The 22,457-nt window shown below is 43.2% G+C and overlaps 1 protein-coding gene across 2 annotated transcripts in view; it reads left to right on the forward strand.

Moving 5' to 3' along the window:
• The window catches only part of DNAH6 (dynein axonemal heavy chain 6), a 2,458,578-nt gene that overhangs the window by 307,324 nt on the left and 2,128,797 nt on the right, over window positions 1–22,457 (forward strand). For both annotated transcript variants that reach the window (XM_085636629.1, XM_085636630.1), the window contains exons 9-10: window positions 20,576–20,744; window positions 21,837–21,977. In XM_085636629.1, coding sequence (XP_085492755.1) covers window positions 20,576–20,744; window positions 21,837–21,977 — 310 coding nt within the window. The remainder of the gene's footprint in view (window positions 1–20,575; window positions 20,745–21,836; window positions 21,978–22,457) is intronic.

The following is a 22,457-nucleotide window of genomic DNA, read 5'->3' on the forward strand; positions in this document are numbered from 1 at the left end:
GACATTTACTTTTAAATGTGTTATTGCTTCACGTTTCTCTTGCTTACAGTTATGTATTTAACATGTGCTATGGCTCACTGGTGGAAATATGTGAATGCATGAAAATGTTAGGCAGTTATTTAGAATGTTGAAAGTTCGTGAGTTTAACTGTCTTTTGTGACGCAAAGCAGCAGAGGTTGCAACTCATGTCAGCAGTGTTCAGTGCAAACTTTCACAATGAAGGTGAATTCATTTTCTATTTTCATAATCATTCATAATAGGAAACTACTAACAATTGTGACCCAGATATACATACAATTCATGCAACTCAGGGCAGCAAGTAAAGTTGCTGCGTTATGTGAACAGAAAAAAGCTGCACATCGCCATATCTATTAATGTGGTGCTGTTCTGCTCTCCTTCTGTTCTGGGCAGTGTATGCTACCATGTGTCAACGCAGACACCCATGCGCCATAGTGCAAGGATGTCTGAGTTGTACTAAGCAGAGCATCTGATAGAGACTTCTAGCTGCAGATTCCTTATCTTTGAATTTTGCCAAGCGTCAGACTAAATCTGGAAACCTTTGCGTGAGCAGTACCTCTGCACTGGTGGCTCAGTTTTGCTCCACGTGGCGTTATCAGTGTCGTTGGCGTTGGAAGTGAAGTCGCGATTACCTATATAGGCACCACCCAGGCTCACAGACGTCAGTTCTTTTCTTTACATGCCAGTTAGCGCTGATCCAGAGAAGAGCTACCCCGGTCTCTTTTTGAGACAGACTTTTTCGATGTTTTGTCAAAGATTTTTTCTTGTATGCTACGGGAATGATCTCTAGAAAGGTAGAGGTTAAGCTGTGTTGCGCCTGTCACAACCCCATGTCAGTAATCGACCCCCACCTGATGTGCTTATGGTGTCTCCAGCACCACCAATTGAAGTTGTACTTGGACTGCCAGGCCATGGCGCCAAAGGCTTTGAGGGAGCAATCACTAAAGCTGATTGTTGCCCGGCAGTCGATGCGTCTCGGCAATAGGAGCGTTCCAGGAGCCCCAAGTCCTCCTCATAGCGCTTGAATTCCTTGGGACACTCGGAGAAGAAGCACAAGAAGAAGAAATCTAAACAGACTTCAACTTCACCTAGTCTGTTGGAGAGACGAGTGGGGAGCACTGATGTTCCAGACATGGTTCCCCAGATCCGTTGCCAAGTCCGTCTCCGTGCCGCTCCCTGTTTCCGGGAGCTGGAGCGAGCCCAGCTCAAATAAGAGTTTTACAGGGCCATGCCCCGCGTATCTGAGCCGGCCGACCCCTCCTGTGTGCCTTCGGGCCCGCAGTGTCGGAAAAGGCCCCATCAAGTTCCGCACTGAGGACTCTGGCCACGGCTCTGGTGGGGTCTCTTGGATCCGGATCAGTGCAGGCCATTCCAATTCGACCTTCTCCGTCGATGCTCCTGGTGGTGCCAGCGCTCGTTGCCCCATTCTTATTCCTGACGAGTTGGAATGGTGTCGATCAATGCCGATTCTGTAGCCAAGAGACTCTCGAGGCTCTGGGCCATTTCCTGAACATTTTGAAGAGGTTGCAGGCATGGGGGAAGAGTGGAAGTGATCACTGGACCCTTTAGAACTTCAGTTACACACCCCTTGTGAGGAATTGGCCTCCCTTTTCAATCTTTCCCTCCCCCTTTGTGGACATCTCAAGGACAGATGGCGAAGGTTCATCTTATATTGCTCCGAGAGGAAGTTACAGCTCTGCTGGCCAAGAGGGCTAAAGAAAGTGTTCTGATATTAGAAGTAGGCAGTGGTTGTTATTCCTGATACTTTCTGATACCCAAAAAGAACAAAGGTCTTTGTCCTATTCTAGACCCCGAACCGTCAATCTCTTCCTCAGAAAGGAGATATTCAAGATGCACACTTTGGCTCAGGTCTTGTTTGCCCTAGACCAAGCAGACTGGTAGTGTTGGATTTGCAGGATGCGTATTTTCACGTCCCCATCCTGCCTGCCCACAGGTGTTACCTGCGGTTCAAGGTAGACCACGAGCACTTTCAGTTCACCGTGCTTCCTTTTGGCCTTACAAGCGTCCCTCGGGTGTTCACCAAGGTGATGCCGGTGGTCACAGCTCATCTGCGCAGTTTAGGGGTTTCAGTTTTTCCCTACCTCGACGACTGGCTGTTGAAGGCATCCTCACTCCAGACTGTTGTTTCCCACCTCCAGACTACAAAGGACCTCCCGCATTTTCTGAGGTTCATTATAAATGTGGTGAAGTCATACCTAACTCCTTCTCAGATGCTGTCAGATGTGTTCATGTCGGGATTGCCAGTCCCACTGCATCACATACATGGGCACCGACAGAGAATTATAAAACTCGTCTGATCCCGTATAGGAATGCTTTGTGTTCCAGCTTTGGGATCCGCTAATGCTCTTCCGGTTCACTTCCGGTGCTTCTGGTTCACGTTTCTTCAGCGTCTTCTGGTCCTTCGTGGGGTTGCCGGTGTTCTTGCTCCTCTCCTTGTTGCCCCCCCTACTCGGGATGTCCTGGTGTCTCCCTTAATCTACCGGCGGCTTTCTGGATGTTTTGTTCATCGGCTCACGCGTCGCTGCAGTGTAGACAAGTCCTCATCTCCCGCGTTGTTGCAGTTTAGACGAATCCCCAGTTCCACTACAATAAAACACAAAAGAGAAGGCAACAAGAAAACAGCAATTACTCACTACTTTACGGAAACAGCGCTGTTTGGGCTCAACATGCAAATAATGTTATGTAAACTTTAATACTTATCTGATTGGGACCCTTGTCCATCAGGATTTGATTTTTCCTGTCTTTTTCTCATTTATTTCCTATTAGGATTATTCCTGAAAGTTTCAAAGGAATTCCTGTTAGTTCTACCTGACGTTAAGGTGGAATGTTAGTATAGCTCTATATCTCATTCACATGTACACTACTTTTGATAGATAATAGGGTATTAGTTCTTGAGTAAGGAGTCCTGTCATCGTGGGTCATTACTATTAGTCCATAGGTGGGTTTCAGTATGCTCTCCTTTTATTTTTTCTTTCATTACTTTACTGCACTCCTTAATTACGCCCTTCCTTTCACTTTCTACAGAAAAATAATGACAACCCACTTGAACAACCTGTCAGTATTAAGTGGAAAAAGTGAACTATTCATGTACCATAGATTCACACATATTTTCATTTATTACCTTTTTAGATTCAGCATATTCTTTACATACTTACACTTTCTGTCTTTGTTTGACAGAGATTTCTTCTGGCTGTCTGGACCTGTCCTACAGTGGGGAACGTTGTGGGACACTTTCTTCCTTCGCTGTTTTCCTTTCTTCCCCTGTTTTACTTTGTGACTTTGACTCAGTTGGGTATGATATGTGACCAGGGTAGGTTGGGACCTTTCGTCTTTGCATGGCGTTCCTGTGGAAACGTGACTGGGAATCTGACAGAATGCGAAGCCCATGCTCTATCTTCCATTGGAACACCATGGAAATGAGTCAAGTGACACTCACAGATTTAGCCCATATGCTTGGTAATCTTCAGCAAGAAACCCAAGCTTTGGCTTCACGAGTAGATTCAATCCAGCGGGGTATGAGACCTGAGTCTATCGTAGGGAACATGGCAGGAGGTGCAGGGGTTCAGTTTCCACTTCCATCCCAGTCTGCCAGCCCAAGGGTCTCTGTCATACAAGTGACTACACCTCTGTCTATTCCTTTGGCCCCTACAGAGAGGTTCATGGTGGATCCTGCTAAATTTGCTACCTTTATCAGCCAGTGCCAACTCCATTTCATGTGTAAGGCTTCCTGTTTTCCTAACGATCAAGCTAAAGTGGCATTCGTAATATCCTACTTAGGAGGAACAACAGCAAACTGGTCTATACCTCTCATAGAAAGGAATGACCCTTTATTGAATAATTACACAGCCTTTAAGGGAGAGTTAAGAAAACAGTTTGATAGGCACTCTTTCATGCAGTCAGTGGATACAGAACTACTAAATTTGAAACTGGGAACAAAGGATTTAATGACTTACAGTTCCACATTCAACACATTGGTAGCTGAAGTCGAATAGCTAGAGGAAAACCTAGGGTTGAAGGATGAACTAAATATCTATTAGCACAAGTGGTTGATCCCCCAAGTCATGTAAAGCCCTTATGGATTTGGTGATAAAATTAGATCACAGAACTAAGGTAAGGAAAAGAGAGAAGGGGCATTCAGAAGGGCATGCTATAATCTACAAAGAGAGAAAACACGACTCAGAGAAGGCAGTAGAGGAACAAGAACCTATGCAGATAGGAAGCATACGGGCCCCTTAGTGAAGAGGAAAGACAGAGAAGGCGTGATAAGAAATTATGTTTGTACTGTGGAAAACAGGGTTATTTTCTTAGAGAATGCCCTGTGAAACTAAAGAAAAGAAACAGGGCCAGATGTACGACCCTTTCATTTAGCCCCTCGCAATTTGCGAAACATTGCGAGTTGCAAATTGCGAGGCGCTAAATGAAATGTACAACAGTGTGTTTACACTGTTTTGCGATTCCCAATGGGGTCGCAAATTGCGAGGCTCATTAATACTAATGATCCTCTCGCAATCTGCGAGCCCATTGTGAATGCAGGCCCTCCCAGGGATGGTGGCCTGTTGGACTCAGCAGACCACCATGTCTGGGACTGCTTTTTAATAAAGCAGCTTTTTTTAAAAAAATGCAGCCCATTTTCCTTAAAGGAAAACGGGATGCATTAAAAAAAAAAAAAATGAAACGTTTTTGTTTTGTTTAATTTTTAAGGGCAGGCAGTGGTCCCTGGGACCACTGCCTGCCCTTAAAAAAGTATTTGGCATGCCTTTATAAGTGCATTACCACTTACTTGAAGTAGGTCGTAATTGCAAGTGTTTTGCAACCGCAATTGCAGTCGCAAAACATTAGTACATTGTTTTGAGACTCGAAATTTGGAAGGGAACACCCCTTCCAAATAGCGAGTCGCAAAACATATTTAGCGAGTCGCAAAACAATTGCGAGTCGCTAAATGGGCTATGTACATGGCCCAATATGTTTTTGCATGTGCTAACGGGTTCGCAATCCTGTTTGCGCATGCAAAAACAGGTTGTACATCTAGCCCACAATCCAGAAAATGAACAAGCCTGAAGTCTGAAGCGAAAAAGGTTTCGGGTGTGTCGGGGTTAATTGTCTCACAATGTTCTGTTCAAAAAGGCATTTCTCTTCTTCCTCTCATAATTTTTTCCTTTCATTCCGACTGGAATGGGGACAACAGACTATGGTAGTTCAAATAATGGTAGATTCAGGTGCCACAGGCAATTTTATGGATCTGTGCTGGGCCAAAAGTAAGAACATTCCTTTTGTCACCAAGACCTCTTGGGAGGAATTTAAAATCATAGATGGCAGTAACCTTAAGTCAGGCCCTGTTACACACGCTACCATAGAATTAATGCTGGTGATACAAGAAACACATCATGAGACTATCTCTTTCGATCTCATTCAGTCTCCCACGTTTCCTGCTATACTAGGCCTTCCGTGGCTATGCCACCACAACCCTCTTATTAATTGGAAAGAGTTTTCATTAACCTTTAGTTCTGATAACTGTAAAAACCACTGTAATGATGAACAGAATAATCAGGGGGAGGAAGCGGTGATCACAAACCCAGAAACCCCAGAATTACCCTCTTGTTAGCCAGATCTGAAGGAGGTATTTGACAATGAAAAAGCCACAACTCTTCCACCCCATAGATCCTATGACCGTATGATCGATTTAGTGCTGGAGCCCGCATACCCTGTAGCAGAATCTACACATTAAAAGAAAAAGAGAATTTATACCTACGTGGCTATTTGGATGAGATGCTTAGGATTGGTTTTATTCGACCTTCCGCCTCCTCATCCCTCTTTTTCATACCAAAACGGGAGGGAGGTCTAGGGTGTTGTATCGATTATAGAGCCCTCAATGATGTAACAATAAAGAACCGGTACCCTTTGCCACTGATATCCTCCCTCCTTGACCAAAGAAAGAATGTTAACATTTTCACTAAGTTTGAATTTACATGGAGTTTACCATCTAGTAGAATCAAGGAGGGGGATTAGTGGAAGACTGCCTTTTGTACCAAGTTTGGCCTCTACGAATATCTAGTAATGCCATTCGGTTTGTGTAAGGCCCTATCTACCTTTTTTATAAATGAGGTACTCAAAGACATGGTGGACTTTTATGTTATTGCATATACAGATAAAATCCTGAACTATTCTACTACAGTTAAGGAGCGTGAAGTACATGTTAGGAGTGTACTCGAGCAATTATGGGACAACCATCTGTACTGTAAATTAGACAAATGCCAATTCCATACCTCTCAAGTGAGTTTTCTTGGGTTCATTTTATCTCCCCATAGAATTAGTATGGACCCCCACAAAGTGGATGCCATAACATAATCTCCAAAGAATGTAAGAGAGATACAGTGTTTTCTTGGTTTTGCCAACTTCTATAGACTCTTTATTGAAAACTTCTGTGACTTAGCTTCTCCTATTACCAAACTACTGTAAAAGGGAGCTACGTTTCTATGGACTCCAGCAGCCGAAGAATCTTTTCGCAAGATGAAAGAAGCCTTTACTCATTCACCTATATTGAGGTATCCGGATCCCTCTCGCCCCTTTGTGGTTGAGGCAGATGCCTCACAAATGGCAGTAGGTGGAGTTCTTTCTCAAACAGACCCAAGTACAGGGTGTCCTCAACTAGTCGCATACTATTCACATAAAGTGACTCCTGCTGAGCAAAATTACGCTGTGGGGGACAAAGAACTGTTAGCCATTAAAAAGGTTTTTGAAGCGTGGCGGCAATACCTAAAAGGAGCTAATTACAGGGTAACGGTACTCACTGACCACTGAAATTTGCAGTTCCTGAAATCGGCTAGAGCCTTGTCAATGAGACAACTGTGCTGGACACAGTTCTTTAGTGACTACAGTTGCATTATTCAATTCTAGACCGGGAAGAAGGATGGGAAAGCGGATGCCCTGTCCCCTTTAGGTTAAGAACTTGAGGAATTTTAGTGTGGTCCATCCCCTATAATAGCTAGGAAGCGTATAATAGGTGCTGTTTGCTCTGTAGAGGAGTTCCCAAAGGCAATTGAGGAGGCTCTAGGGTCTGCAGAAATAGAAGAGTTTGTTCAAACTCACAATGTCACTAAGAACCAGAACTTGTTGTACATTCAAGGGGGATTGATGATACCTACACGTAGGCTACAACAACAAGTTTTAGAGTGGTGTCATACTCATCCCCTCTCTGGACATCCCAGGTACAAAAAAACGATAGAGCTACTTAAACGACAATTCTGGTGGCCCAATATGGCAGACAAAGCCAAACAGTTCATTCAAACTTGCCATGTGTGTGCACAAGGAAAAGCTTCACATCAGGCTTCTGTGGGATTACTGAATCCATTACCCACTCCGCCTAGCCCATGGCATACGGTTTCTATGGATTTCATTGTTGACTTGCCAAAAACTTCACAAGGTAACACTAGTCTCCTTATTGTTGTGGATTTATTAACCAACATTGCCCATTTTATTCCGTTGAAGGCAATCCCTATGTCCAAACTATTGGCTTCCTTGTTTGTGCAACATATAGTAGGCATTCATGGTCTTCTCTCTGTTTTGGTGTCAGACGGGGGTTCTCAATTTATTTCTAACTTTTGGAAAGGGATAGGTGCCTTACTACAGATTGACGTCAGGTTTTCCTCTGGCCATCATCCTCAGATGGATGGTCAGACCGAAAGAGTAAATCAATGTTTGGAAAAATACTTAAGATGTCAGCTTCTACAGCAGATTCGGACACATTCATATGGGTAGCTGAATTTTCTTATAATAACAGTTGTCACTCTTCTACTAATTACTCTCCTTTCTGTTGCAACTATGGTTTTCACCCCCGGTCCATACTATCAATCCCCACTCTCTCTCATCCTGCTCATGCTGCTCTTGACTTTGTGAAAAATTTGCATGACATACAGAAGATAGCTGCAGAGATCCTAGAAATAGCTAAGTCTGTGTATTAGGAAAAAGCGGATCTCCATCAACGTGCGGAACCTGCTTATGCCATAGGAGACGAAGTAAGGTTATCTACCAGAAGCCTTGCCTTGAAGGGATCCTGTAAATTCAAACCTCAATTTATTGGCCCTTAGAAGATATGTAAGATTATCAATCCTGTTGCCATGAAGCTAGACCTCCCTGCTACACTGAAAATACCCTCGGTTTTCCACATCTCCCTACTGAAGCCTGTATAGGCTGGCACACGCATACCTACTTGTCCAGCTCCAGTGATCATTGATAACGAACCTGAATATGAGGTCGAGACTATCATTGACTCAAGGAGGGTGAGATGCAGGTTACAATATCTCATACACTGGAAAGGCTATGGTTTTGAGGATCGCACTTGGGAACCAGCAAGTCATTGCAACACATTTCGCTTGTTACGTCTATTTCATAGACGTTATCCTGAGAAACCTAAGCCGGTAGGGGGGGCCATAGGGAGTGTACTGTCGGGATTGTCGGTTCTACTGCATCACATACGTGGGCATCGGCAGAGAAGTAAAAAGCTCCTCTGATCCCGTTTTGGAACGCTTCGCATTCCAGCTTTGGGATCGGCTAATTCTCTTCCGGTTCACTTACCTGTGCTTCCGGATTATGTTCCTCCTGTGTCTTCTGGTCCTTCATCGGGTTGCTGGCGTTCTTGCTCCTCTCATCGTCGCGCCTCCTACTCTTGACGTCCTGGTGTCTACCTTACTCTCCTGGTGGCTTTCTGGATGTTTTGTTCATCAGCTCCCGTGTCGCTGCAGTGGAGACAAGTCCTCGGCTCCCGTGTAGCAGCAATTTAGACGAATCCCCAGTTCCACTACAATAAAACACAAAAGAGAAGGAAACAAGAAAACAGTAATCACTCACTACTTTACGGTAACAGCGCTGTTTGCACTGAACATGCAAATAATGTTATATAAACTTTAATACTTATCTCGTCGCGACCCTTGTCCGTGGAGATTTGTTTTTTCCTTTCTTTTTCTTATTTCTAATTAGGATTATTCCTGAGAGTGAAAAGGAATTCCTGTTAGTTCTACCTGACGTTAAGGTGGAATGTTAGTATAGCTCTATATCTCATTCACATGTACATACTTTAGATAGATGGTGTAGCATCTTAACTGGTCACAAAATAAAACTGCCCTGATTGGCCCCCACTTGAAATGTATCTATTTTAATTCTAGATTCGTACCGAAACTTTTGACTGTAATCTGGGATTTGTTAGCAGAATTAAAGCCAGATTTGGCTTTTATCACGGAGACCTGGTTGGATGCTAACAACTCTCCAGACATCGCCATTGTCCTGCCAACTGCTATAAACTACTGAAACAGGATAAAATAGGCAGGAAAGGAGGCGGTATTGCCATAATTTTCAAGGACTGTTTTGCGTGTCTCCCCGAAACAGTGGTTCAGTTGGGGGAAGCATAAAATCCTTGCTTTTCAAATACTAAATGGTACTCATAACATACTTGGGGGTGCAATTATCTACAACGCACCCGGCTACAAACCAGACTTTAGCACACAGCTCCTCATTCAGTTATTTCCCTTATGTCTGAAACACAAGAGCTATTTATTAATAGGAGATTTTAATGTTCCCTTTGAGGATGTTAATGACCACGTGGCTAAGCATCTTGATAGCAACATGAAGATCTTGCCATTAAAACAGTGGATTGTGGAACGCAAACATATTGCCGGGCACACCCTGGACCTTGTGTTTTATAATGTAGAAGCTACCAACATATCAGAAATAAGACCCCTATCGTGGACAGACCATTTCCTGATCCTATTCACTCTTAGCCTCCCGGCGAAATTAATCCGCCCCCAAATATCATCAGCAGTGACAAAAAGAGCCTGGAGGCTTGTAACCCCTGACACATTTAAGCACCATTTTTCTTTGAAAGATCATGATGCTTTGATGTCATTACCTTTACACATTAGCATAGAAAAATTCCTTACAGAAATTTCCAACACCTTCGATCTCTGTGCCCCTAAATTTGGGAACAAATCCCAAGGTAGAACAAAATTGGAAAAATTGTATTTTATCGATCTCAAAATTCTGAAAAGAAGGTTTAAAACTCTTGAGCACAAGTGGCGACTATCCAAACTAGACATGGATAGACAGTTATACAAGGCGAAGATGAGACACTATAACACTGCCATTACAACCGCCAAAAAGATCTATTTTGCAAAACGCGTGAATGACAATAGTAGTTCACCGAAAGAGCTCTACAAAATAGTTGAAGTGCTCTGTAACCCTGCCAGCTTGTCCCAAGCCCTGTCACCCTCCCTTTAGGGATGCGAGGCCCTCAGCAAATTGTTTGCCGATATAATTGCGGAAATGTATTCTTCATTTAAGGAGCAGCATTTGCCGGACAACCTAGATTGGGGAACTTTAAACCACATCCTGATGCCCGAGTCCATCTCAGAAATTTCGACCCCTTTAAAGAGAAGGAGATGGAAAAAGCAATGGCTGAAGTCAAATTAGGCTCCCCATTAGACCCGCGCCCCCACTTTGTCTTTTCCCGGATTGCTCCAACCATATGCCCTTACGTCACACAAATACTCAACCAATCTTTACACACCGCAGTATTTCTAGAGATTTAGAAAAACCCACAGTAGTTCCCCTACTAAAAAAAAGTGGGTACCGATGTCCAAAACCCAGCAAACTATCGACCCATATCTCAGCTTCCATACCTATCCAAAGTGAAGGAGAAGCTGGTAAACAAGCAATTAATTATCTACCTTGAGTCTAATGAACTCCTGGACATCACCCAAACCGGCTTTCGAGCTAATAATAGCACCAAGACAACTCTTCTGGCAGTACTAGACAACATCAGGTGTGTGGTCGACCAGGGTAGAGCCGCTGCCCTGATCCTGCTGGACTTGTCGTCGGCTTTCGATAGCATCCCACACAACCGCCTGCTAAAAATCCTGTATGAGAAAGGTGTACATTCTAAAGCCCTTCAGTGGCTCTGCTCCTTTCTAAACAACCGAACACAAACCATAGAGTTGGACGCCTTTTCCTCAACCCCAGTACCAAACAAATATGGCATACCACAGGGAGCTTCCTTGAGCCCTACCCTCTTTAATGATTACGTGTCCTCACTAGCTAAAATCTGCGCAAAATGGGGCATCAGTATCTGCTTTTATGCAGACGACACTCAACTGATGATCGCTCTTGATAGACACGATGACACAAGGATCAGACTCACTAGCCGTCTTTCAGAAATTGCAGCCTGGATGTCTGACCACTGTCTGAAGTTAAATGCAGACAAGTCGGAGATTCTTCTTTTTGGTGGAGCACATTTTGTCTGGAATACAACCAGGTGGCCCTTCTCATTGGGCAATGCCCCACCCCCAAACAAGTTGCAAAGAATCTGGGCATTCTTGTTGACTGTGCACTTACTATACAGGATCATGAACGTGCACTCTGCGGGGGGAGCTTTGGGATCCCTTTAGAGTGTAGGAGAATCCCTGCCCATGCCCTACTTATAAGTAGGATCGATTATGGGAATGCTCTTTTTGTTGGCATGGCGGACTATCTTATCTCTCTACTACAGCTGGTCCAGATTGCAGCTGCCAAATTGGTATGCAACAAGAGTAAGTACAGCTTAGCCTCTGAGAGGACACTCCATTGGCTCCCAGTCAGACAAAGGGCCAAATTTAAACTGTTGAGTCATGCATATAAGGTCTTACATCATCTAGGACCCAGAATTCTCCAAGACAGAGTCGAATTCTACGCACCCATTTGAAACCTGAGGTCACGCCATCAGGCACGGGCAGTAACCAAACGTATCAGGAAGTCTGGAGTGGGAGTTCGTTCGTTCTCTCATCTTGCTGCAACACTCTGGAATGAACGTCCTCTTGAACTTCGACTTATGGACAACTACACGATGTTTAGGAAAAACTAAAAACGTATCTTTTTCCCAAGGACTAAAAACGCATCTTCTTCCCAAGGACTGACTCATCACCTGGGAACCCTTCCCTGGAACCCTCTCATTTAGGATGTGCTCTCCTTAGCGCTGTGATATCCTTACGTATTAATGTTGCGCTTTATAAATAAATAAATAGATATTAGGGTATTAGTTCTTGAGTAAGGCGTCCTGTCATAGTGGGTCATTACTATTAGTCCATAGGTGTGTTTCAGTGTGCTCTCCTTTTATTTTTTCTTTCATTACTTTACTACACTCCTTATTTACGCCCTTCATTTTCAATTTCTGCAGACAAAGAATTACACCCCACTCGAACAATCTGTCGGTATTAAGTTGAAGTAGGGAACTATTCGGGTACCTTAGAGTCGCATATATTTCCCTCTATCACCTTTTTAGATTCAGCATAGTCTTTACATACTTACACTTTCTGTCTTTGTTTGGCTGAGATTTCTTCTGGCTGTTTGGTCCTGTCCTAGAGTGGGGAACGTCATGGGACACTTCCTGCCCTGTTTTCCCTTCTTCCCCTGGTTTACTGTTGTTGCTTTAACTCAGTTGGGTACGATACGTGACCAGGGGAAGTTGGGACCTCTTGTCTTTGCATGGCGTTCCTGCGGAAACGTAAGTAGGAACTTCACAGTTCTGGACACAGTGCAGTTTCGGGCTTATCCTCCTGAGAAGCGAGTCCAGGATATTCAGGTTATGACACTGATGTTTCAGCCTCGATCCTGGATTTCGGTGAGAATGACTCTGAGGCTGCTGGGTCTCATGGCCACCTACATCCTGTTGGTAAATCATGCCAGATGGCATATGCAGGCTCTGCAGTGGGACCTGAAGTTCCAGTGGGGACAGCATAAGGGGAATCTCTTCGATGTGGTCCAGAACTCGGAGGGAACTGAGGAGGACCTGCAGTGGTTGCTAACAAACTGCGATTGAGTCAGAGGCAGACCCCTCTGCCTTCTTCAACCAGATCTCACAGTAGTGGCAGATGCATCACTCCTGGGATGTGGAGGCCATGTAGAAGAGGTGGAGTTCAGAGGACCCTGGTCTCCGGTGGAATCAAGGTTCCACATCAACTTGTTGGAGCTCCGGGTGATCTGGCTAGCATTGGGGAAGTTAGTGTAGGTGTTCATCGACTACACCACCCCAAAGTGGTACTGCAACAAGCAGGGCAGGGTGGAGTTCTGGACCCTTTGTCAAGAGGCCCTGCGTCTCTAGACATAGCTTGAACAGCAGGACATAATGCTGGTGGTTCAACACTTGGCAGGCTGTCTAAATGCCAGGGCAGATGAACTCAGCCATCGATGCCTAGTGGATCACGAATGGCATCTCTGTTCGAAGGTTGCGTAAGGACTCTTTTAGCAGTGGGGAAGCCTTGGTTAGATCTGTTCACCTCCGAAGAGAACGCACAATGTCAGCAGTATTGCGTGTTGGAGTTTCCAGAGCAGCTTTGCTCGGCGATGCTTTTCATCACCAGTGGAGCTGAGGCCTTCTGTGCTCCTTTCCGCCTATACCACTCCTGCCCAGAGTTCTCAGGAAGATCAGGAACGATAGGGCCCAAGTCATTCTTTTGGCTTCGGATTGGGCATGGAGAGTTTGGTATCCTGAGCTTCTGAAAATGAGCACCGATCCTCTAATCAGGTTGCCCCTAAGAGTGAATCTTCTGTCGAAGCAGCAGAAGAGGGTCCTCACCTGAACCTGTCAACTCTCCACCTCCCCTTGCTTGGAGATTGGGTGGCAGCTTTTTACCTTCCTCCCAAGGTTTGTAAAGTTATTCTGGTGGCCAGGCGGACCTATACCAAAATTGTATACGCTTGCCGTTGGCAAAGGTTTGTAAATTATTGTACAGAAGAGTCTATTGATCTTCTTTCTGACCCTCTTTCTGATATTCTTCTCCTTATTCTTTCCCTTGCCCAGCAGGACTCTGCTCAGGGCACTCTCAAAGGTTATGTCTACTCTGTCCGTTTTCCTGTGGCTGCCTAGTACCCTATTGTACATAGGTTTCTGAAGGGGCTTGTACATATGCTTGCCCCTTCACCCTTTATCATGCTTCAGTGGGATCTGAATCTGGTTCTCACTTACCTCATGTGTGCTCCCTTTAAGCCACTACATGATTGTCCCCTCTGGCTGCCTACCATCAAGACAACCATTCTAGTGGCAATATCATCTGCCCGGAGGGTGAGTGAGCTGCAGGCTTTATCATCCATGCCTCCCTAGCTAATGATATTCCCAGACAAGATAGTGGTTGACACTCGGACCACTGTCTTACCTAGAGTGGTGATCACATTCCATTTGGGTCAATCGGTCACACTGCCCACCTTTTATGCTCCTCTATAACCCTCTAAAGAAAAGGAGCGACTCAACCGTCTGGACCCAAACAAGCGCTGTCATTCTACCTTGACCTCACAAAAGAGTTCTGAGTAGACAACCAACTCTTCGTAGGCTTTGTAGGAGTTAAAAAAGGTTGGGCAGTATGGAAACAGTCCATTTCACACATGGTTGTTCTCTGTATAAATATCTGCTACGCCCTGGCTAGAAAACAGCCTCCTGAGAGCTGAAGGGCGCATTCCACCAGGGGAGAAGCTGCGACTGCGGCTTTAGCTCGTGGGATTCCAGTCTTGGACATCTGCCAGGCAGCAACATGGGTGTCCCTACACAGGTTTGCTAAACACTACTGCCTGGACAGTCAGGGCTGCATGATGGGCATTTTGCTTGTTCGGTCCTGCAGCAATTTTTAGTTTAGTAATTTGTCCGCAGCCCACCGCTAGGATGGTATGGCTTGGGTATCATTTCAAAGGTAAGGAATCTGCAGCTCGAGGTCTCTATCAGATGAACAAGTTACTTACCTTCGGTATTGCATTATCTGGTAGAGAAAATTTCAAGCTGCAGATTCCTTACAGACCCAACCATGCCTCTCCACTCTGCTGACACATTATTTGGGCTAGGGTTGCTCCCCTTTTTTTAGGGCCCTAGTTTGGACATGCATTTGTCAGTTTAGTTGATGGCTCTTTGCTCCTGACGTGGAGAGTCGTGAAAAGAAACTAACATCCACACACCTGGGTGGCGCCTATATAGGTGACAGCAACGACACTTCCGGTGTCAGCCAAAGCCACACGGAGCAGAACGGAGCCACCTTAATGTTCGCAGGGGTACTGCTCATGCAAAACTTTCAGGCTGCAGTCTGACGCCTTGGAAATTAAAAGGGAAGGAATCTGCAGTAAGAGATTCTCTCTACCAGATAATGTGTCACCGAAAGTGAGTAACTTGTTTTCTGTGCAGAAATGTATGCTGTAGAATGCAGTACACATAAAAAGAGGGGGAAAACAATGAGAAATTCAAAATGTTCTCCTCTTTATGCCTGCCATTGGGATGAGCAGGATTAGGGTGGAAATCCTTTTCTACAATCCTTTGCCAACACCCATGGAATTATCTTTGACATAAAGTATTACAGGACAGCGCACTACGCAGCTTTGTGTTACTTTGGGTTACAATCCAGTGCAACTTATTATTTGCATTCCATCCTACATCCCAACATCAGACTTTGTGTCCAGTTAGTGTTAAAAAAGTAACGCAAACTCAATGAAAAATCTTTGTAAATCTGAGCCTCAAGCTAAACCAAAAATAGTTTATACAAAATATAAAGTAAATCTAATCATAAGGTAGGCATTTTTATTGAAAAATAGAAGTCCACTATCTAGTGTGGAAAAGCACAATTCACAGTTGGAAATGACATATTCAAGAAGAAGAAAACTTATAACGCCAACATTTTGGATGCACCAGTATTATAAGCGATTTGTTTTGTTTGTAACAGACCACAGCCATGTCTTTGACATGGTCTTTTAAAGCAAGCCATTTCCAAGGACTGGACAAGCACTAGCTAACAATCTAGCCCTTCAGTGGAAATAACCTGAATTCTAGGAAAGAAAATCTCTAGACAATTGACAGCATTCTAGTGGTTGCATGTGGAGGCAAGGCAGCTGGCAGCGGTGTGGCAGGAAGTTGGAAACAGAATCGATAATGACCAGAATCATCCAAGTAAGGAACAAACTGAAGAGCATTCAGGAAGAGTTACGACACACTGAATGCTAAAGCTCAGCTCATATTATAATCACAGGAAACTGTGATCTAGGACAAAAGGTTTAAGAGTACACCAAGTGAGCCACTATCATTTAAGGCAGTATAAGATGAGGAAAATCATTTTCCTCAGAACCTTTCCAAAATTGGTTCAGGAACTGGACTAGTGGAGTAAGGAAAAAAAGAAGCCAAAATGGCAGTATGAGGGACAAAATGTGTAGCTAAGCCCCCAGAGATGTGAGCACTCAGGAAGAACATAGCAAGCAGCACCAACAACCAAACCACCTCCACTGCCAAGGGAAGCAGTTGTGTTCTCCAGCATGCCGTCAAAGGTGCTATTACAGGGAACAAAGGTGGATGTGCCATGTAGAACAAAACAAGCAGTGTCACCTTGAAGAGAGACTGTGTTAGGTTTAAGTGAGGCCATGCTTTTTAGGGGCATGGCAGGCACCACTCTATACAGGGCCAGCCAGAAAGATCATGGGGAAACCATAGGTGTCACCGTATATGCCCTATGGAAACAAGCAGACACTGCTGAGCAGGTCTCTGGTAGCAGAGGCTGGCAATGCCCACAGTTGGCAGGGTCCACAGTGGAGGAATACGGGAGCTGCTGTGGGCTCTGCCCAAGGACATTAGGCACTGCTGCGGCCTTGTGGAGCTGTGTGGTGATTGAATGACCCAGACTCACTTCTTCTTCAAACTCTGCTGTACGATGGTTTGTTTGTTCACTGTCCCTTATCATGGAAGTGTATGAGAGACATTTATTTAGCTTAGAACTTCAACAACGTCCTGTTCTTCATCTTTGCGCAGGGTTTACTTTCTTACAATGCTTGTTCTTTCACGTCTAGAAGGAATCCTTCAACCAAGTGGTACATATAGACAATATAGTAAAGATTGTGAAGATCAAATAGAACTGTAAATAAGAAAAGTGTTTCCAATTTAACAGTGATCATATTTAATCTAATTAAAATATCACCTGTATAGAGGTACTCTTTCTCAGGAAGATATTTTGCTATCATTCTTCTTTTTCATTCCCTCTTTTGTAATTCCTCATCCCTAAATCTTACTGATTTCAAACTTTTTATTCATAGAGTCTTGTCGAATATCTTAAGCTTTTTCTGACTCTGTTTACATCTGACTGACCACAGTCATTCACTTCCTTTTGTTTATCCACTATATCACAATAATTGGAATCATCCCAACATTAGAGAGGCAACAAATTAACAGGGAGAGCCGAGCCAAGGGCCTGGCTTGGCTGTTAGAGCCCATGCATGAGCCGAGCCCTCAAAATGTCTGCTATGTAAATCCTACAATAGACATTGTGTAAAATATCTGTGTCTCTTCAAAATTCAAAAAAGTGTATTTCTTTAATATGTGAAAGCTTTGATATTAATACGTCACGTTATAGATTGAGAAGTACTTATTAAAAGCAATAGGGTCTGATTTACAAAGTTGATAGGTCCGGATTCACAAAGGTAAACGTGCACTTTTGTGATAGGGCAGATTTATCTTTTTATCGCTGAGTTTTCTTCCTGGACAGCGGAGTCCCTGCAATCGTAAACTTACTATTAACTCGTAGTTTACGAATACAAAAAAATTGTAAACTTGCACAACTTAAGTTTATCTTTGTGAAGCAGGCCCAGATATTTTAAACATGAACTTAGAACCATTTCTGCCCTCACCCCCACCCTGGTGACAGTGCCATCAGTGAATAAAGATATACAAAAAAGTGATGGATGGAATGCATGAATTAATTTCAGCCACTTGCAATTACGCGGGCCGCATCCCAGTCCATCATTATGTTGCGCACAATGCCACCTCAGTTTGGACCCAGCCATATGTAAATCAGTTTTGACCCTGCTTCAGTGGGAACACCAGCCTGAACTGCCAGGCCAGATCTTCCTTAAACCAGAACACAAAAACCCAGGGCTTGTTTCACCCTAATTAATCAGCCAGGTACAGCTTTTTTCCAGTGACACAGTGTGCAGGGGATACACGTCTGGGCATATCATTCCCTCTTAGAGCGACCCACTAAAATATACAAAAAAGTGATGGATGGAATGCTTGCATTAATGTCAGCAACTGGTAATTACTTGGGCTGTATCCCAGTCCATCATTATTTTTCACAGCATGCCACCTAAGTTTCGACCCAGCCATATACATATCATTCTTGACCCTGCTCCAATGGGTACAGCCCAGCCTGAACTGCCAAGCCAACTCCTCCCTTGACAGCAACACAAACAACCTAGGACCAGTTTTGCCTTAGTTAGGGCTCGTCAGCCAGGTATAGCTTGGTTCCAGTGACACAGTGTGCATGTGACCCACATCTGGCCATACCCGTCCCACTTAGGGCGACACACTAAAGTATCCATAAAAGTGACGATGGATTGGGATGCAGCCTGAGTAATTACCAGTGGCGGAGATTATTTCAAGCTTTCCATCTATCGTTTTTTTTGTTTACAGGTTAATAATGGTTTATAATGCCCAACAACATATAGAAAATTGAATTAAAATCATTTGATGTAAAAAATTTCCTGCAGTAGATGAATATTCTTGAGCCAATATATATACCGGAAATGAAAAGCAACTAAAATGCGGACAAGAAAGATAGAAAATGCAATAAAATCCAGATATATGGAAACAACAGTTGATGTGAGTCATTCAAGGGACAGTTACAATATATTGCTTGTTGCATAACAGGTCCATACTAGACCCAATGGTTAATATCATGTATGTGACGAGAAAGACATTTTCCATCCAGTTTTTATAATACAGTGGAGGTATCCTTAGATAGACAGATATTCTTCCATTACACCGTTTTTAATGTGTCCAAATGCTGTTTAATAATTATCCTCGGGGTTGAAGGGACAAGTGCTTTTGTATTTACAAAAGAGATATTAGAACAATACCGCAGCATGTCAAGTCAGTGCGTAGTACAAAAGCCATGCAGTGATAGTAGATTACAAAGTCTCGCTAATGGGAGGCATACTAAGGTTCCAACACATGAATGGCAGGAATTAGTCATTCAATTCATGGAAATCAGTTCATTCACTTGCCAGATTTCCCCCTACTGCCAGATCCATCGCAGGATTTGGGGAGGCTCTACCTACTAGACCAATTTTTAGGTGGTGCATGGCATGCATAAGGAAGAGCTATGAGGCACCCACCTCAAGAGAGGGAATGCCCATACATTTTACTACGAGTAGAGTGGCCACTGTTGCTTTATAGTAAAGGATGCTCTTACAGGAGATTGTCCAGGCCGCTACTTGGTGCTCTCTCGATACATTTGTGAACTCCATTTCTTGCACGGTATGCCAGCGCAGATGAAGACCGGTGGCTCAACATACTTCTTTACTGCATATTATTATCTGAGGCCCCCCCCACCCGATCCAAATTGTTAGGTGATGCTACAGAAACTTTCAGAAGTAGAGAATATGCAGAGTGAACCTTATCCATGAAAAGAAAAATTTGTGCACCATGATCCCCATCGATACTGTATTGAGTTTACAGAGTATTTATTGCCAATGCTGCCATCTTTTTGATGTCTAGCATAATGAAAAGTTCCAGCCACTAAATGCGTTTGGCAAAGCTGCCCTGTTTATCTACTGGGACACCATCTTGTTTTGTCGCCGGTAAGGCATAAAGGAACATATGTAGCACCGCCAGCCCTGTCACTCAGTGTTTAAAAACATTCTTGAGTCCTCAACTGCAGCTGAAATACTCCAAAAATTAAGAAATCTGGAAACAATACCTGTCAATTCCAGCATTGCATTACCGAAAGTATACTTTTGTCTAACATTGTGGTTAAAATCTTCTGGGGGGTTTTCAACATCAGAAACACATCTAGTAGTATGTTAATTGTCATGTGAATTGTGAGCAATACGTCCATCACGCTTTCCCTTATGGCCAGTTGTCAAAACACACACCTGGAGGAGGGAAATCACGATGTGTCGACTTTGGGTTATTTCCTGTCTTTTTCTGGTTTGTTCAACAACTGTTATTTGGGTTTTAAAAAGTTTCTCACATTAATGTTAATTCGGTTTTAAAAAGCATTTCACATTTTGACCAGAAATGTTTCACTGTTCAGCTGTCAGGTAGCAGCACTGGGATCTTTCGCACAACAACTTTGGCTAACCTCGTTTTAAGTAATTAATTTGACATTAACATTGCACCCAAAAGAAAAACAATCATTTTAAATGAAACATGTAGATTTTAAACTACTGCTTTCAAGCTGGCTTCACAGAGAAGGCTGAAAAATTTAAATGTGATGCAAAGAAAATTGTAAGGTCGACCATTTTAAGGGAGGAGGACCGCGTAATGATCATGATTTTTCTCAGCTCCTTTGGTGGCACGAACTGCATTCCATCACATAGTGTTCCACGGAGAGGGCGTGCTACTTTTTAATGTCTGCAAGTCTTTGACGTAGTCAAACCACTACAATACTAGGGAACCAAGTGTATATTCAAGTGGCAGGATCAACTGTGTACCACAGGTTTAATTTGAAATCCATTAAGACTAGGTAAAAATTTGAACATAACCCACACATTTTTCTCTCTTCAGCTTCATTCGCCTAGCAGACTATCTCATAGTGAACACCATGCATATCTTGGCTGTGAAGTCTGTCACAACCCTGTTGGAGTATTTGTTAGAGAAGCTAAAGAATACACCACCTAATGAAGTCATACAGAGCTGGAATTCAGAACAACAACCTGAACCACCCGGAAAAAAGGTACATCTGATGCACTGCTAAAGACTCCTTTTCTCTTTAAACCACTATGCTTTTGAGGGACCTTCTGAATCCTTTATATAAGGGGGACTGAAGACAACAAACTTCAGAGGGTGGTAGATACAGATCCCTAGTATGAAACAGTGCAGACAGTTTCTGCTTCACACATGGAGCACAGTTCATTTCAAAGCTCCTAAATCGAAATTTACAAAACCCAGAGAAGACAATTTGACTCTGGGTCTAATCTGGTCCAGGTGTCTGATCCAGACTAGAAAATAGAAAATTCAACAATACTTCAGGAACAACTGATATATAAACAACAAGACCTGAGACATATTTGGGAAAGCATGTGAAATATGAGCAAAGAATACTTAAATTTTATTACTAGCCTGCTTTTAGGATGGACTCGAATAGCTCTACAGAATCAATGCTAGGTATAGGCTTGGAATCAGCACATGACTAACATGAATGATATAACAGGGTCTAATACAGATTCTGAATTAGATATTGAAAGATATTTATATGTAAAAGTCAAAATATAAATGCATTTTGTTTATTCGATCTTTGATGAATTTGCACTGTATCATTAGACTATAAAAAATCTAGTCAAGGCTGGCCATCTATTGACTGTACATATCTCAGTAAAGTGATCTCGTGATCTAAGTCCAATTGCTAGTGTGCAATCAGCTTGTCACACACCCCCTACAACATTTCGCAGTGTGTTTCTAATCTTCTACAGCATATCATCTGAACCACTCATTCATCTTGTAGAGGTTGCACCTCCTCTAAAAGACTTCAATCTGGGGAGATGTAGGCAGAGCATTCACATGGAAGATCTTCATTCGCCAGGCCTGCTGGCAATTGATGAGAGTCTGGTTAAAAAAAATGAAGACATATCTAGTGAATCCTAGAAGGATCAGTCAGCTCATTTTTATCACTATTCTCTGTCTCTAGTATACTGGTCAAGCTGACTTTCTAGGCTACAGCTTTCCATGCCATACATCACGATCTGGAAAGGTATTTTCAATTTAAGTGAGGCCCTGTTTTGTGATGTTTTTGTGGTTTTATGTTTCCAAATTGTCTGCCTATGTTTAGGTAGATCCTGTAGCTGCTACTCCTGCCCCTGTGCCTGCGCCTCCAGGTCAGACTGAAGAAGAACCTGTCCCGATGTTTCTCACAGAAGTTATTTTGGAAATTCAAGCACTGTTATTTGAGCCATCTTTAGAGGAATTCCAGGTTTGCTTCCAAACTTCTGATCGTTTTTATATATTAACAATTGTACTAATAGATACGTGGATTTGTTTATAGTTTGCATTTGTTTCCGAGGTCAGATTGTTGATCACTTTTCTGCTGTGAGAAATTTGAACAAACTGATATCGTACCTCAGTAAGGGTGTCATGCCTTAAACTTATATTTTAAAGAAACAGGCATGGATCTGTTTTAATATCTTTTCAGATGACTCCATTATTGATGGCAGAAAACATATTCAATTCTTTACACACTCCAACACTATGACACAACATTGAGACTTTCTACAAAAAGAATGATAGCCGAGGAGATTGTATCTAGGAAAGCTTTCCTCACTATATTCCTGGAAAAATCTATTTGATCACTTTATCCTTATGTGATGGCTACTATTTGTTTTACATGGTTGTTTGCAGTATGAAGATGGTTGCACGGGGAAGCTTATATTTGCTGGATTTTATGTCTGATTCT

This window comes from Triturus cristatus, chromosome 2_1 (assembly GCF_964204655.1).
Source record: "Triturus cristatus chromosome 2_1, aTriCri1.1, whole genome shotgun sequence".
Classification (NCBI taxonomy): domain Eukaryota; kingdom Metazoa; phylum Chordata; class Amphibia; order Caudata; family Salamandridae; genus Triturus; species Triturus cristatus.